Here is a 15,072-nt window from a genome sequence, read left to right as displayed (position 1 = left end):
ATGTTGAAGGTTTAATAGTAGTCATATTTCTGATAATAAATCAGGGAGGAAAAACCATTCTCTACATACTTAATTTTGGTTCATAAAAATGTGTTCTGGAGATAGGTGAAAGAGGTCTTTTCATCCTACTAAGAACTATTGCAGTTGTCTGTTTCCAGACCCCATTTCCAAGCTGTTACTCAGGGACTCCAAGATCCAGGAAGTATTTAAGCAGATAGCTACTCTGAAATTTCAGATCTAGGCTCTCTTCCTAGGTCTCATGCCTTCTAATCCGGAATTTATAAATATTTATTTTAAGTTTTAAATTTCCCGAATCTCCCAAAGGTCACTCTTTTTGGTGGTTATTTTTAGTGGTGGTTATTGGAATCGTTGGTACAATGTGTGACTTTGTTCCAGAAAATTAGGCTTTCATGATACATTTTTTCCTCTAAAAACTATAATGCCAGCAACAACAATAACAAAAAGATGAAGTGCAAGAATGGAGGCATTTTGGGAAACATTATTTCTTTCCACTTAGCATTAACTCAGCAAATATTTATTACATACTATTCTAGGGCTAGCTAGTTTTAGAACTAGGGAAACAGAAGACCTGGGATTTCACTGATTTAGTAAACTCCCAGGTAGGGAACTTCCTTTAGCAATCCAAATAGTGTATTTTCTACATCTTTTGATTTTGCTTAGAACACTGAAAGACTAAGTGAATTGCCCAGAGTCATGAAGCCAATATGATTCAAGAGCTGGACTTCTCTTGATTTTTCTGGCTTTGAAGCTGGCCTTCTACCCATTAGGTCACACTGCCTCTTAGTTTTGGAAATGCAACGATAAATAACAGCTGGCTAAACTGGCTTCATCATGAATTATGACCTGCTTGAGAACAGAGATTGTCTTGGCTTTTTTTTCCCTCAGCACTTAGCATAATGACTGGAATACAATAGGTCTTAATAAATGCTTATTTACTGAGAAGGAAGATGGACATAACTTCTCCGAGCTTCAGTTTTTTCATATATAAAACAAGGTTGGACTGAAATCCTTTCTAACTCTAAATCAACGATCCTATGAGTTGCAGAGAGGTTTTACTAGATTGAAAAGTTGGGTCCTAAAAGTCCAAATTCTGTATTCTTTCTGCTGCTACATAATGCTTCCTTTTTGTGCCAAGCTTGTTATTATTCATCAATTTTCTTTTCAAACAAGGTAAATACAATTCCATTTTGTAGTCAATTTTAAATGTTTTTCTTTTCCTTTTTTTTGCTACAGATCACAAAAGTGAATTTCTAGATTGTTATTCAGAGCTGCTTCATAAATATGCTGAGTGCTTGGCTGCTTAAAAAATCAGGAAAAAGATGAAATAGGGCACATGTTTTCCCTCTCAGAAGCACCTCTAATCCCTTTCGAAGCCTCAATTGATTCTACTTCATTGATTCTATAAGAATTAAATCCATCCATCAAGAAATGAAAAATCAGATTTATGGTTCTACTAAATTATTTTCTTGTCTCTTTCCTTTTTTTTTAATAGACAAAACTCTGACTACAGTCGGAAAAAAAGTCATGATTCATGATGGAGCCTGAAATCAACAAGGAGTGAAAGAGGTGACTCACTCCTAATGAAGAAGTTTCTGGCTTTCAAAATACAGCTTCTCCTGTGGGAGGAACCATTCAAATGTGACGTCAACATGGATGATCCATTGTATGACATGTGCTGATTTGGAGAGGGATGATCACTCTCTTGCTTGCTTTCCATTTGTAAATCAATGCTATTGTGTACAACTAAAAATCAATGTCTGTGTATGACAGCAAAATCATGTTTTAGCAATAAGCACATTAACAAAACTGCATTCTGTAGAAGATGGAAACTCAGTTTCTAGTGTTTCACATCTTTCTGTGTCAGTGAAAGGAAGTCCTAGTTCATAGTCCCCATGCTTTTGAGGCAAGATGTTATTATGAATATTCAGGGATCATTGATGAAAAAAAGCTGTATTTTGTTGTATGACAAATAGATATTTTTTAAGCAAACACTGGTAAGTCGTCGTGTTGAAAATGTTGCATGCCTGTGTTAGAAAACAAAACTACTGTAGTCCGCTATTGCAAACCTAGTTCCAGGGCATTGTTTATTTAAAGCCCCTGTCAAGTAGTTTGGCTTTTTTTTACAGAGGCCCCTGTGTCTTTCCCATAAAAGTACTTTATGTGTTGATCTACTTATTGTTCCTATAGGACTCATGAATGGATTTAAGGCTGGAAAGGGCCAGAAAGCCTGGCCATAGATTTTGCTTTGCAAACAGTTCTTCCTCAGGATGCTAAGGGATTGGGATAATTCATTTCCCAAGGTTCTTGGCAACCCAAGGGGGAAAAAAGACTGCACTGGGAGCAATCTGCCATGCAACAAGCATTCATTAAGCACTTATTATGTTTGTAAGTGCTGGGGATTATTAAGAGAAGAAAGACATAATAGGTTTCCAAACCTTGAAATGCTTCCTGTTCTGATGTCACAGATCTAGTAACTGGCAGATGCCATTTTGTGACCAGGGTGACCAGATTGTACTTCAAGGCAGATGTGCTTGTCGCCTGCCTGCTGCTGAATGTTCAGTGTGAAGAATTGCTTTCTTTGAGCATCATCATGCTCAACTCTGTGAATGAATTTGATGGAAAAAGGAGAGTGCCCTAGAGCCTTGGCTAAGAGCCTCTGAGAAGGCCATTAGGCTCATTCACTGTGATGTCTGTATCTTAAAGCAAGGGTATGCATTGAGTGATGCAATTCTGTCTTATGTAAGGTCAACAATTGAGGCAGGATGCTGACAGAAATGATCCTGTCATGGATCTGACTCGTCAAACTGTGAAGTTCAATAAACACAGGGTACAGGAACGATGGTAATTCTGAGCCGGTAGAGCCACCAGGAGGAAGCCTTCATCTCCAGGTGACGGATGGAGAGCCCTATGAGCAAATGGACAGTTTTCCCCACCGTAAAGGAGACGATACGCTCCTCAGACTTTGTGGCTTTCTAACAGGGGGCCCAGACTGGACATGCATGATTTTGCTTTGGCTTTGCCTCTTACCAGGACCAGAGAAGCACCTGCATCCCAGATGAAGAGAATATGGGTATTTATCTTCTAGACAAAGCTGTGTGAATATCTTAACTGCAGGCTTCATAGAGTGACTGTACATAATTATATTCATAATTTAAAGGATTAAGTATAATAAGATGAATGTTGTGTTCCATTTGAAAATGTTTTATTACATTAAATCAAATAAAGTCTATTTATAGCTGCAATAAAGTAAATGACTTTTTTTTACTTAAAGAGCCAAAAAGATAAAAATCATTCAATTAATCAGCAAGTGTTTATTAAGCTCCTACTATGGGCTAGACACTCTGCTAAGTTTAAGGGAGAGATGAAAACAGACCCTACTCTCAAGGAGCTCACATTCTGTGGAGAAGAAAAACATGAAAAACATCATGGTACATATGAGATCTATCTAGAGTAAATAGATGTTATCTTTTTGCAAGCAGAATTGGAGGGCTTCCAAAAAAGAACTTGACATCTCCTAAATGGATAAGTACCAATGGCTGACTTGTAATTTGATTTTGTTACTTCAATCCAGCCAATAACATTTTTCTGAATGACATTTTTTTCATGATAGCTAAAAGCTGCTGCAGTGCCCACACATACTTAGGAAATAGATAATGGCCAATTAGGTTTATAAGTAAGGACTGGTTACATTTATGATATCCCACTACTTAGGGCCACTCACTTATTTTGTGACTAAGATCTATATATTAACCTTGCCAAACCTTACTTCAATTTGGGAGTAGGGAATAGTTTCAATCAAGTAATAATTATTACATTTATTAACTGATTAAGATATTCCCTGACTTGCCAAGTATTCAGGCATTCTCTTTAGGAAGATTCTAAAGAACTTCAGAAAGACAACCTTAAGTTGTGAATAGTACTTTTTCATCCTACATTGTTATTGGAGTGATGTGGAACTTTACAACTCCTTTAGACAATGATGAGGCTGATCTGCTTTGAGATGCTGTTTGAGAATACAAGAATTCTGGCTTTGACCTGGCTTTCTCTCCCTCTTTCTTCTTGTTCTTATTTTTGTTCTTCTTGTTCATCGTCTTTCTTCTCTTCCCCCCCCCCCACATGTATATAAACATATATGGAAATGGATGTATATATGTACATTGATGTATGTGTGTATATACACCCATGTATTTGATAACTGTATGTCAACATAATTGATTTCCTTTGGAACGCTATGCATTTTATTTTGTTCATTTAAATTTTGTTCATCATTTCAAGAAGCATCTATAACTTTTACTAGACTTCTGCTAAGGCTTTAGGTTGCTAAAGCAAACAAAGAAACAAAACAAAACATAAAAAACCCTTTTCTTGGATTTTCTCAAAAATTTTGTAACTATAAATAGCTCAGCAAAACAAATTTTAAAAATAATATAACACAGATAATATTAATTTTTGCTTTATCTAAATTAGGAGGAAGGAAATCCATTTGTATTGTTTGCCACCCATGCTTAATCAATTCAGGAAATGAAAAGGGTACTTCTCTAAGGTTGCTCATTATTCTAATCTTGACATTTGTAACTTGGTTATAGGAACTCCATTCTCTTGGATAGAAAAAAAGTTTTTACATTTTCATTTTTACTAAGGGAAAGGCAAGGATTTTACTACTTACTTTACTAAGAAAATGCAAGGATCTTAATTAGACAAGAAGTATTTTTTGATTTAAGCTTAGTTGCCCCATTAAGCTATTCTCTGGGGTCTTCACTTTCATTCTTATCCTTTATACACTCCTAACATAAAGGGGAGGAAGGATTTTTGTGAAGAACATTGGTTTCTTAAGAGATTTGATTACAAACAGATAAAGTTTCCTTCAATTCAGCTCATCTGGAAAGAATTTTAGGCTGGAGAAATATTTATTTCTTAATATTTTCAGTTGAACTAAAGGGAGTTTTCTCAGCAAGCCTCCCTCATCTCCATGATTGCCACTGGGCTTCACTCTTAGCTTCCTTGTATGTATCTGCACTCTTCCTTAGGTTTCCTAAGCTCTCTAAGTTCCCTAGCCAAGAATACCCAGCGGGAAGGCTGTCTGTCTATGGAGAAAGATGATTTGGAAATAGAGACTGCAGAGTATCGGAGATGAATCAGCTAGGGATTACAACAGCCACTATGAATATTTCACACAAATTGTGATGTAAGAGAAAAAAATCTAGACTGGAACTCAGATTTGGAAGGTCTGGGTTGAAGCACTTTGGTCTATTCTTTTACGTCATGATCACCCATAGAGATAATAGTAATAATGATGACTCACATTTATACATCATTTTAATGTTTGCAGGATGTTTTTTTAAATAGCAGTCCTGGTAGATAGGGTAAGCATTTCTAATCTCATGATAAAAGGCTCACTTGTTGATACTGAGAATTTTCTAGTCATCAGATAAAGTTCAAATTGAATTAGCTACATATTAAAGTCATTTAATTTTATCATTGTGGTAACTCCCTCCATCAACACAGATCTCAGCCTGTCTATAAGTTAGTGAATAGACAGAATATTGCTTGAGTGTCAGAGAGGTTAAGTGATTTGCTGATTTTATATAATTAGTAAGTGTCAGAGGTAGAATTTGAACTTAGGTATTCTAGATTTCAGAACTAACATTCTATCCATTATGCTTTAGTATCTCTCTTTGGGTATTACATGACATTGAATAAGGCAGGAAATCAGACCACCACATTTTAGTCATTTTAGTACTTAAAGGATCAGTGATTTTATGGGTCTGGATATCCAGGCAACTCCATCTTCATAATTGATGTATATGATAGAAGGAAATTAAGAAGGTATCACTCTTAACCTGCTTTAGGTGAAAAGATATTTAATTGGGTCTCTACTCCAAATACAGGGATGTCAATAGTTAATTCAAATTTCAGCCATAAAATCTACACATGTACCTTCTAAAGAATCATGAGTCTTCTACAAAAGTATTTTGTTATCTCCTGACAAGGAAAAAAAAGTTCTTCTGACATTTATCATTGACCCATTCATTCCATGAAGTAATCTTTAATTGTCCTGTCTTCTCCAGTATTAAAGTTAAAAATCCTCCATTGGATTGGTCTTGACTTATGAGTCTTTTTAGTACTGTGAATACTATTTTATAGGACTGTACTATTTTCCTGCATTTATTCCTCATCTTCTCTTACTTTTAATCTCTGTATACTTGTTGACAAATTCTACTGCTCTAATTCTCTCAGTAGTAGCCATCTAAGTGGATATCCATAAGCATTTTCCTCTCTCATCATTCTTTTCCACTTATGGTGCTTTCAATTATATTTATAAACTTTGAGCAAAAGAATTCTTTCTAGTCATTGCTGAGCAGGTTCCATTCTTAGAAAATCTAAAGAAATTTAAATTCCAATCTCAGAACACCATCTTCTTCTTTTTTTTATTTTTTTAATTTTTTTTTTATTTAATAGCCTTTTATTTACAGGTTATATGCATGGGTAACTTTACAGCATTGACAATTGCCAAACCTCTTGTTCCAATTTTTCACCTCTTACCCCCCACCCTCTCCCCCAGATGGCAGGATGACCAGTAGATGTTAAATATATTAAAATATAAATTAGATACACAATAAGTATACATGACCAAACCGTTATTTTGATGTACCCAAAAAGAATCAGACTCTGAAATATTGTACAATTAGCCTGTGAAGGAAATCCAAAATGCAGGTGGGCATAAATATAGGGATTGGGAATTCAATGTAATGGTTTTTAGTCATCTCCCAGAGTTCTTTCTCTGGGCGTAGCTGGTTCAGTTCATTACTGCTCCATTGGAAATGATTTGGTTGATCTCATTGCTGAGGATGGCCAGGTCCATCAGAACTGGTCATCATATAGTATTGTTGCTGAAGTATATAATGATCTCCTGGCCCTGCTCGTTTCACTCAGTATCAGTTCTTGTAAGTCTCTCCAGGCCTTTCTGAAATCATCCTGTTGGTCATTTCTTACAGAACAATAATATTCCATAATATTCATATACCACAATTTATTCAGCCATTCTCCAATTGATGGGCATCCACTCAGTTTCCAGTTTCTGGTCACTACAAAGAGACCTGCCACAAACATTCTTGCACATACAGCTCCCTTTCCCTCCTTTATGATCTCTTTGGGATATAAGCCCAGTAGTAACACTGTGGGATCAAAGGGTATGCACAGTTTGATAACTTTTTGAGCATAATTCCAAACTACTCTCCAGAATGGTTGGATTCGTTCACAATTCCACCAACAATGCATCAATGTCCCAGTTTTCCCGCATCCCCTCCAACAATCATCATTATTTTTTCCTGTCATCTTAGCCAATCTGAGAAGAGAACACCATCTTCTTGACTACTTTTTCACTTACTAAATTTTTCTTTCTCTTCTGAAGCCCTTACCTTTATTTAGCAAGGTAATAAAAGTACTATTTCTGCATTTAAGGATGTTAGATTATTGTTTAATGCTTCCTAATCTGGCAGTATCACCACCAAAAGTTTTTAATAACGATTTTATTTGGAATTTCCTCTTTCACCCAGTCCAAAAAACCAAAATGAATAAATAATTTTAGCAGGGGAAGACCCTTAAGTTTACTGGCCAAAGAAGAATTGACTGCTGTTTACATTCAATCTGAACCAATCAGGACCCAAATAATAGCCAAATGAGCTTGGCATAGGACCCATTGGTGGCTAATGAGAATCAGATTGGTTTTTAAAACCCGGTCCTTAAGAAAAAAAATCTGACCAGTAAATCCCAAAATATCCTGGGAGGGACTTCTAAATCATGTGATCAACAGAGTGAGGGATTAGAAATATTCTCTAATCTTCATGACCTCTCAGATCTCTGCAAAAATAATAATTATTTGTAATAAGGTAAACTCTGCAGCTATCTCCAGAGGTCAATATACCAAGAACCCTACGGAGGCAACAACCTGTCAAATAACAGCAAACGATGCTGATCTCTAACATCTTCATTCAGCAACCTTTTTTCTATTCTCCTCCATGGTCTGACAGGACTGCACAATGAGATCCAGAGGCTTGTGCTCTGGAGTCCACTCAGCAATTGCTGCTGTTGTAATTTTTGCCAGAATAACTCAACTCTATTCCCTTTCAAGTTCCCATCTCTCTCTCTCACTCCTCTACTCAAAAGATGTTGAGGTATAGGAATGTGGATGTTTGCCTGGGATGGCAGCAGTCAGTCAGGGAAATAAGGTATATATGGCTAGGGAATCCCACATATAAGAAAAGACTGAAACAGCTTTAAGGGCAGCCTTCAAGAGATCTACCATCCAAGAAAGAGTAAAAAAGAAAAGAATGATAAGGTAATGTAAGGACTGAAATGACCGAAGATCTCAGGAGGAAGAAAACTCAGTTAAAAACTCTAAACATAAATAGATAACCCATATATTAAAAACGAAGCTTGATTTCTAGGACATCTAAATGATTCCAAACATCTCTTAATAATTATTTCAAGGCAAAGGAAAATTAAGGCAGAGAATGTTTTAGATTCCCCAAAAGCATGGGACTAGAGCAAAATATTTCCAAAGAGCTTAAAAAGAAAATTAGAATTGTGAAAACAGAAGTAATTGGGAGAATAGAAAACATTTTATTTTACAGTGGAAAATTTCACCAAAAAATCAACTGATTGGGAATGCAATGCACAAAATTAAGGACAAGCAAAAAATTTCTATACAAATAAATGTCATTGATCTACAAGACAGAAATGCATAGAGGGAAATAAAGGTTTGTAGATTTCCTAGAAGAACATGACAAGCAAAAAAAAAAAACCCAAAACCTTGAACACAATAATCTTTGAAATAATACAAGAAAACTGCCCAGTACTTCTTCTGATCATAGAAAACAGTCAATCAAAAGACCCCACAGATTCAAGAAATAAATAAACAAAATCCATGTTGCAAACTTCAAGACACAAGGTAACTAAATTTAACCATTCCATTAGCAAATAATGCACTCAGAAAGTGATCAGGAAAAAGATCTTCATGTATTAAGGAGAAATTTCAATAACACAAGATGGTTCTGTACTCATAAAAATACAGAAGGAAATAAAGTGTATTACTAATAACATAGAAACCCAAGGCACGATCCAGTATGATATATGCCCTGCAAACCTAAACCTAATCATTAATAAAAAAGGGTGTTCAAACGAGAGAAGTGCCTAAATCAACGAAACCATGTAAGTAGATTATTTCTTTGCAAACATCCCAGACAACAAAACAAACAAAAAAAGTAAACAAATTCAGCAATCAAGAAGTAATGAAATGAATTACTCCCTCGAAAAAAGGAAGAAAATTATGGAAAAATACAAGTGGGATTCAACAATAGCAAGAACAACAAAATCACACAAAGAAACCAGAAAGAGATTTCTTTTTTAAAATGAGTACGGATATATGGGTGAAAATGGAATTTATGTAGAAGTGATAGTGGAAGAACGATTTTCTAACTATAGGACACTTCATTTACCCGTAGTTCAATGTTTTCTGAGATTAAATTTCAAAATACTAGGTTTCATTCAAAGGGAAAAAAGGGGGAAATGGAGGAAGGGAAAATAGAGAAGGGAATTTGTGATGTACCCTTATTAAGTTAATAATAAACAATGATTGGAAAATATCCTACAGTCTTTAAGGAAGAATAGAGGCTATAGAAGAATAGGTAAGGTGGCAAAAAGAGAGATTGAAATAGCGAAAGAAAGAGGAAAATCTCAGTTTGGTGCCAGAAAGGAAATGAATCTTTCATGGGGGAAAAGCAATAATCAATAATGGGACATGGGGATCTGATGATAGGTTATAGCTTGCAGAGATTTGATGTTTAGAGGGACCACTTATTGCTGAGAGAATTTTGAACCTTAATACTTTTTTTTTTTAACTTTTTTTAATATTCTTTTAGGTTTGAACTCTGAGAAGTTGGAGAACTCTGACAGGAAAAGGTTATAGAGACCCCTTGACAATGAAGGAAATACAAGTATATATAAGCCATGGTCCCATCTCTCATGGGATTTATAGTACAGTGGGAACATACAACATTTACTCAAATAACTATAATGCCAAATAATACACATCTTTGTTCAAAAAAAAAAAAAGCTCTGATGAGTGAAGGAAAGACCACTTATTATTCAGGTTTGGTATAAAAAAGTGGCATCTGAGTTGGACTTCAAGGAATAAATAGCAGCTCAACAAGTAGAGGGTGTATATTCCAGGGCGTCTTCTAGGAACAAAATGACCAATGCAAGTGCAAAGGCATGTATGTAGGAAAGCCCAGAGCATATTTAGATCACAGTTTGGTTATAGCCCTAAGAAATAAGGAAGAGAGTTGTACGAGATAAGCTCGGAAATATAGAGCAATACCAGAGTTTGAGTGACTTTAAAATCCAGAATCCAGTCTAACAAGTTTGAATTTTACTTATAGGTAACAGGGAACCATCTGAAAGGTTACAACAAAAGGATGAGATAATTCGATCTACATGGTTAAATGAATTCACATGCATTTTTTCTTTTAAACATTTAGGCCCTGTGTTTATCTGTTACCTTTTTATTGGACTTTTTTATGTTACCTTTTTATCTCACAAAAATCTTCTATTGGAGATTCATCTTATTACCTCAGATATCAAGTCTTTCCAGATTTTATCAGCTTGGTTCCAGATGTTGCTACCATAGGAACATGTAATTTGGCTTGTAAGTCCCTCTAAATCTAGGATCCTAAGCATTATTCTGGCAGATGTAGTATAAGAGCTGTTCTCCGGAATTGCCCTGATTCACATTCAGAGTGATTCTTCCAGAACTGGGCTCAATATCCAACCCTGAGGACTTCCATACTACTGGGCTCTCTATTGGCCACTGGTATAGGAGTCTATACTTGAGTACTTTCAAACACATGATATTCCTAATTTAGTAGGGTAATTGGAGGGTCAACCACTTTTTAATTTCACATAAATATGCATTTACAAACCACTTGTAATGAGATAATTTCAGGTATACATACTAATTCACAGATTGGATTGACATATCACTGATCTTGTCAAAGACCTGTGTAAAGTTTAAACTTATATAAAAAAGGCTCTACTCTAGTTCATATAATCACAAAAGGTGAGGGATTTGATTTAGTCATTCGGACAAAATAAATAAACTAAAATAACCAAGTGCTTAATTAATTTGAGAAATATTTTTAGATAAAAGCATGAAATATATCCCACAGGAAATACCTTGTGATTGGCTGAATGATTCAGATGCCTTTATGGGCCAATGGATATAAAAAGAAATCACTTTGGTATTGAAAAGTTCAGCAGATGTCTAAAGGGTTATAAAATTGTGCATATTCTTTAATCCTGCAATGTAACTACCTGATCTGTATGCTAAACCTCATAAAAGAGGGGAAAAGATCCACATTTGCAAAAATGTTTCTAGCAGTTATTTTTATGGTGGCAAGCAATTGGAAATTGAGTGAATGCTCATCAATTAGGAAATGGTTAAATAAGTTATGATGTAGGGGCAGCTAGATGACACAGTGAAGTCAGGACTGAAGTTAGGAGGACCTGAGTTTAAATTTGAACTCAGACACTTAACACTTCCTAGTTGTGTGACCTTGGGCAAGTCACTTGACCCCAATTACCTCAGCAAATATATATATGTTATGATATATAAATGGAATGGAATGTTGTTGTTTTATAAGAAATGATGAACAGGCTGATTTCAGAAAATCCTGGAAAGACACATGAACTGATGCTGAGTGAAATGAATAGAACTAGGAGAACATTATACATGGCATCAGCAAGATTGTGTGATGATCAACTAAGATGGATTTAGCTCTTCTCAGCAACACGGTGATGCAAGACAATTCCAATAAAAACTGCTATCTCCATCCATAGAGAAAACCATGGGAACTGAATGTGGATTGAAGCATATTATTTTCAGCTTTATTTTTATTTGTTTGTTTTCTCTTTCTTGTGTTTTTTCCCTTTTGTTCTGATTTTTCTTTCACAACATGACTAATATGGAAATGTGTTTAAAATGATTGTACACATATAACCTAGATCAGATTTCTTGCTATCTTGGAGAGGGTAGAAGTAAACAAGAGAGAGAGAGAGAAAGATTTGGAACTCAAAATCTTATAAAAATGGATGTTGAAAGGTATATTTGCATGTTATTGAAAAAATAAAATATTATTGAGGGAAAAAAGTTCAGCAGAAGACAAAGCAAGTGATGGGGAAGCTTTAACCATGCCATTGAGAAGAAACCAATTCTCTCCATGACTCCCCTTCCCTTCCCCTCTTCCCACCTCAATTCCTTGAGTCTACAATAAGTAGACAGGAGGCAGTAGCAATTGTCAAAGGAAAGGTAGTGGCCAATGGCTGAGGAAATGCCCAGAGACATATGTGGAAAGGCATTCATTTGAGGAAAGCAATATCTTCAGGGATTGGGACCTATTATTTGCAGAAAAATTGCAAGTATAGACCCTGCTCAGAATGCAGCAAAGAATTACACTTAAAGGAAAACTTTTCTACAAAGAGAGAAAAGGAGTTGTGAGTATATGACTTGTAAGTTTACAGCTTTGCCCCATGTGTATGCATTATGCACGGGCCCCTTTGGGATTCTTCACTGGTATTTTTATTACCAAAGATACTTTAGCCAGTCCTAACAACTTTTACTTGAGAGTAGGGTGGATCACTCTGATCTGTAGCAATCTTTATTTAACCCAGACTCTCACAATCAGTCCTGGAGTAAATTTTATGAAATAAATTTATTAAATCTGGGACCCTGGCATTTCTTATAGGAAGGCAATTAATCTATATCCAATCCAATCTTATATATTCTGAAAGATCTGATCACACTCTAATTACTTTTTCAATACCTCATGCTGGATGTCCAGTAGACATCTCAAACTCAATAAATCCAAAGCAGAGCTCAATATCTTTCTCCCTAAACTTGCTCTCCTACTTTCACTATTAGTGTAAAAGCCAGCACCATTCTCCTAGTCCCTTAGGATCACAACCTAGGAGTTATCTTGGATTCCTCACTACCTCTCACTCACCCCTCCAACAACCTCTCCCCTTCAAGCTACTGTCAAGATGTCTCTTGAATATACCCTCTTCTTTCCTCTGACACTATCAGCCCTTAGTATAGACTATTATCCCCTGATTCCTTGATTATTGCAATAATTTGCTTTTGGATTTACCTGCCTGCCACTCCATTATAGGTCCAATCACATTACCCCCTATTCAATAAACTCCAGGGGCTTCTTCTTTCCTCTAGGAGCAAACAGAAAATGCTATTTGGCATTCATATCTTACTTCCCAACATGAATTCTTCAATTCGGTAAACCTGGCTTTCTGACTGCACCAAAGACAAGACCTTCCATCTCTTCTTGACTCCAGGGAATTCTCTTGGGCTACTGCCCATACCTGGAATACTCCCATCTCTGCTCTGACTTTTGAATTTCCTGGCATCCTTTAAATCCCAGCTAAAATTCTATCTTCTATAAGAAGCCTTCCAACCCCTCTTAATTCTAGTGCCTTCCCTCTACTAATTATTTCTTATCAATTCTGAATAGCTGTTGCATTGTATTTGTATGTTGTCTCCCTCAGTAGATTGTAATTTTCTTGAGGGTAAGGACTGCCTTTTCCCTCTTTTGTTGTATTCTTAGCACTTAGTCTAGCACACACATTGCAAGTACTTAATAAATGCTGATTGATCGATAGTAGCAGTCACCCCTCTCTGGAGATCCTCTCTGCCAACATGAATAAGTGACTCCAGAGGGCATATAAAACAGGGATGATGATTAGGTAAACCACTCACTCAAATTTGTTCATTGCAACTCCACTGAACTACTTGAAGTCTGGCTTAATAATAAACATTTCTGCTTTGAATCTAGGCTCAGAAAAGATCTCAAAACTCTACTTATAGTCCTAGAGGAGGGAATGGAGATAGGAGGTGGGAGATATGATCGGTTGTAATCCTTCCACTCTAAGACATGCTTCAGAAAGGTAAATCAGACAATGCTTTCCATTGGGATTGCCTAGGGACAACACTAGCTAAAGGTGAGCTCGGTGTTTCAGATCTGAGAACATCTGACAATAGGAGCAGTAGCTTACAGGGAAGCTGTGAGAGCTATCATTAGAAGGGTAAGACCTAAGTCATTTGAATGAAGTGAAAGGAAAGGATGCAAGAGATATAATGGAGGTAGAATCAATAAGATTGATTCTAGAAAAGTTGAAAGAAAGGGAATAATTATAAATGATTACAACTTTGTACATTTGGATAGTTGAAAAGAGGATAGTGCCCTCAATAGAAATGAAAATTTTAGAAAAGGAATCAATGGGCATTGGGGGCTATATAATAACTTAGAACTTATGGTGTATAGTAAGGTAGGATCCCTCTACCATTGTACTAAGTAACATTGGGGAAAAGAGACAGAATGGAGGGATAATACAAGAGGGGTGGTATTGAATAATTCCTGTGCTCCCTATAAGAAAGGGGGTCATGAGGTCTTTGTGGACTCTATAAAGTTCTGTTGTATAGTAAGCATATGGCACTCTGTGACTCTATGTCCAGGCCAAATCAAATGAAACCCTAAAAGCTCTATAGATTCATCTTTGAAAACTTTGATTTGTGCTTGATAAAGTTACACATAGATTAAATTTGGGATGATACAAAGAAGATTAGAATGGCCCCTGAGCAAGGATGACATGCAAATTCATGAAGTTGTTATTTTTGGTGATGTAAAAAATCAGAAAATATCAATGAAAACTTATATTTAAAAAGAAAAAATGAAAGTCTTGATTCTTTGTTACTCTGTGATTATCACCATCTGGATATGTAGTGGAGAGAGTCCGTGTCTGAAAAAATACTTTCAAGGGTTAACAGTGTTTGGAAAGGTGGGGAAATTGGAGATAAGAATACATGTTAATAGAGTATTGAAAAGTTTCAGAAAAGTGGCAATGAATCTATTAAAATTAGTGCCTGCTGTCATAAAACATAGAATGTTAGCAGTCTAGTAACTGATTTGACTTAAAGTACAGGAATGT

The 15,072-nt window shown here is 35.9% G+C and overlaps 1 protein-coding gene and 1 non-coding gene across 2 annotated transcripts in view; both read left to right on the top strand.

Annotated features, from left to right (window-relative positions):
• The window catches only part of HTR7 (5-hydroxytryptamine receptor 7), a 77,973-nt gene extending 74,710 nt beyond the window's left edge, over positions 1–3,263 (top strand). The window contains exon 3 of the mRNA XM_003755282.3: positions 1,514–3,263. Within this exon, the coding sequence (XP_003755330.1) occupies positions 1,514–1,556 (43 nt within the window). The 3' untranslated portion in view covers positions 1,557–3,263. The remainder of the gene's footprint in view (positions 1–1,513) is intronic.
• An 11,393-nt stretch (positions 3,264–14,656) lies between these two features.
• Positions 14,657–14,760, top strand: LOC111718786. The gene has a single exon (XR_002769236.1). It is a non-coding gene; the product is annotated as a U6 spliceosomal RNA (small nuclear RNA).
• Positions 14,761–15,072: the final 312 nt, after the last annotated feature.

The sequence above is a fragment of the Sarcophilus harrisii genome, chromosome 2, assembly GCF_902635505.1.
Source record: "Sarcophilus harrisii chromosome 2, mSarHar1.11, whole genome shotgun sequence".
In the NCBI taxonomy this organism is placed as follows: domain Eukaryota; kingdom Metazoa; phylum Chordata; class Mammalia; order Dasyuromorphia; family Dasyuridae; genus Sarcophilus; species Sarcophilus harrisii.
Note: the sequence above shows the minus strand (reverse complement) of the source record. Positions and strands in the feature narration are given on the sequence as shown.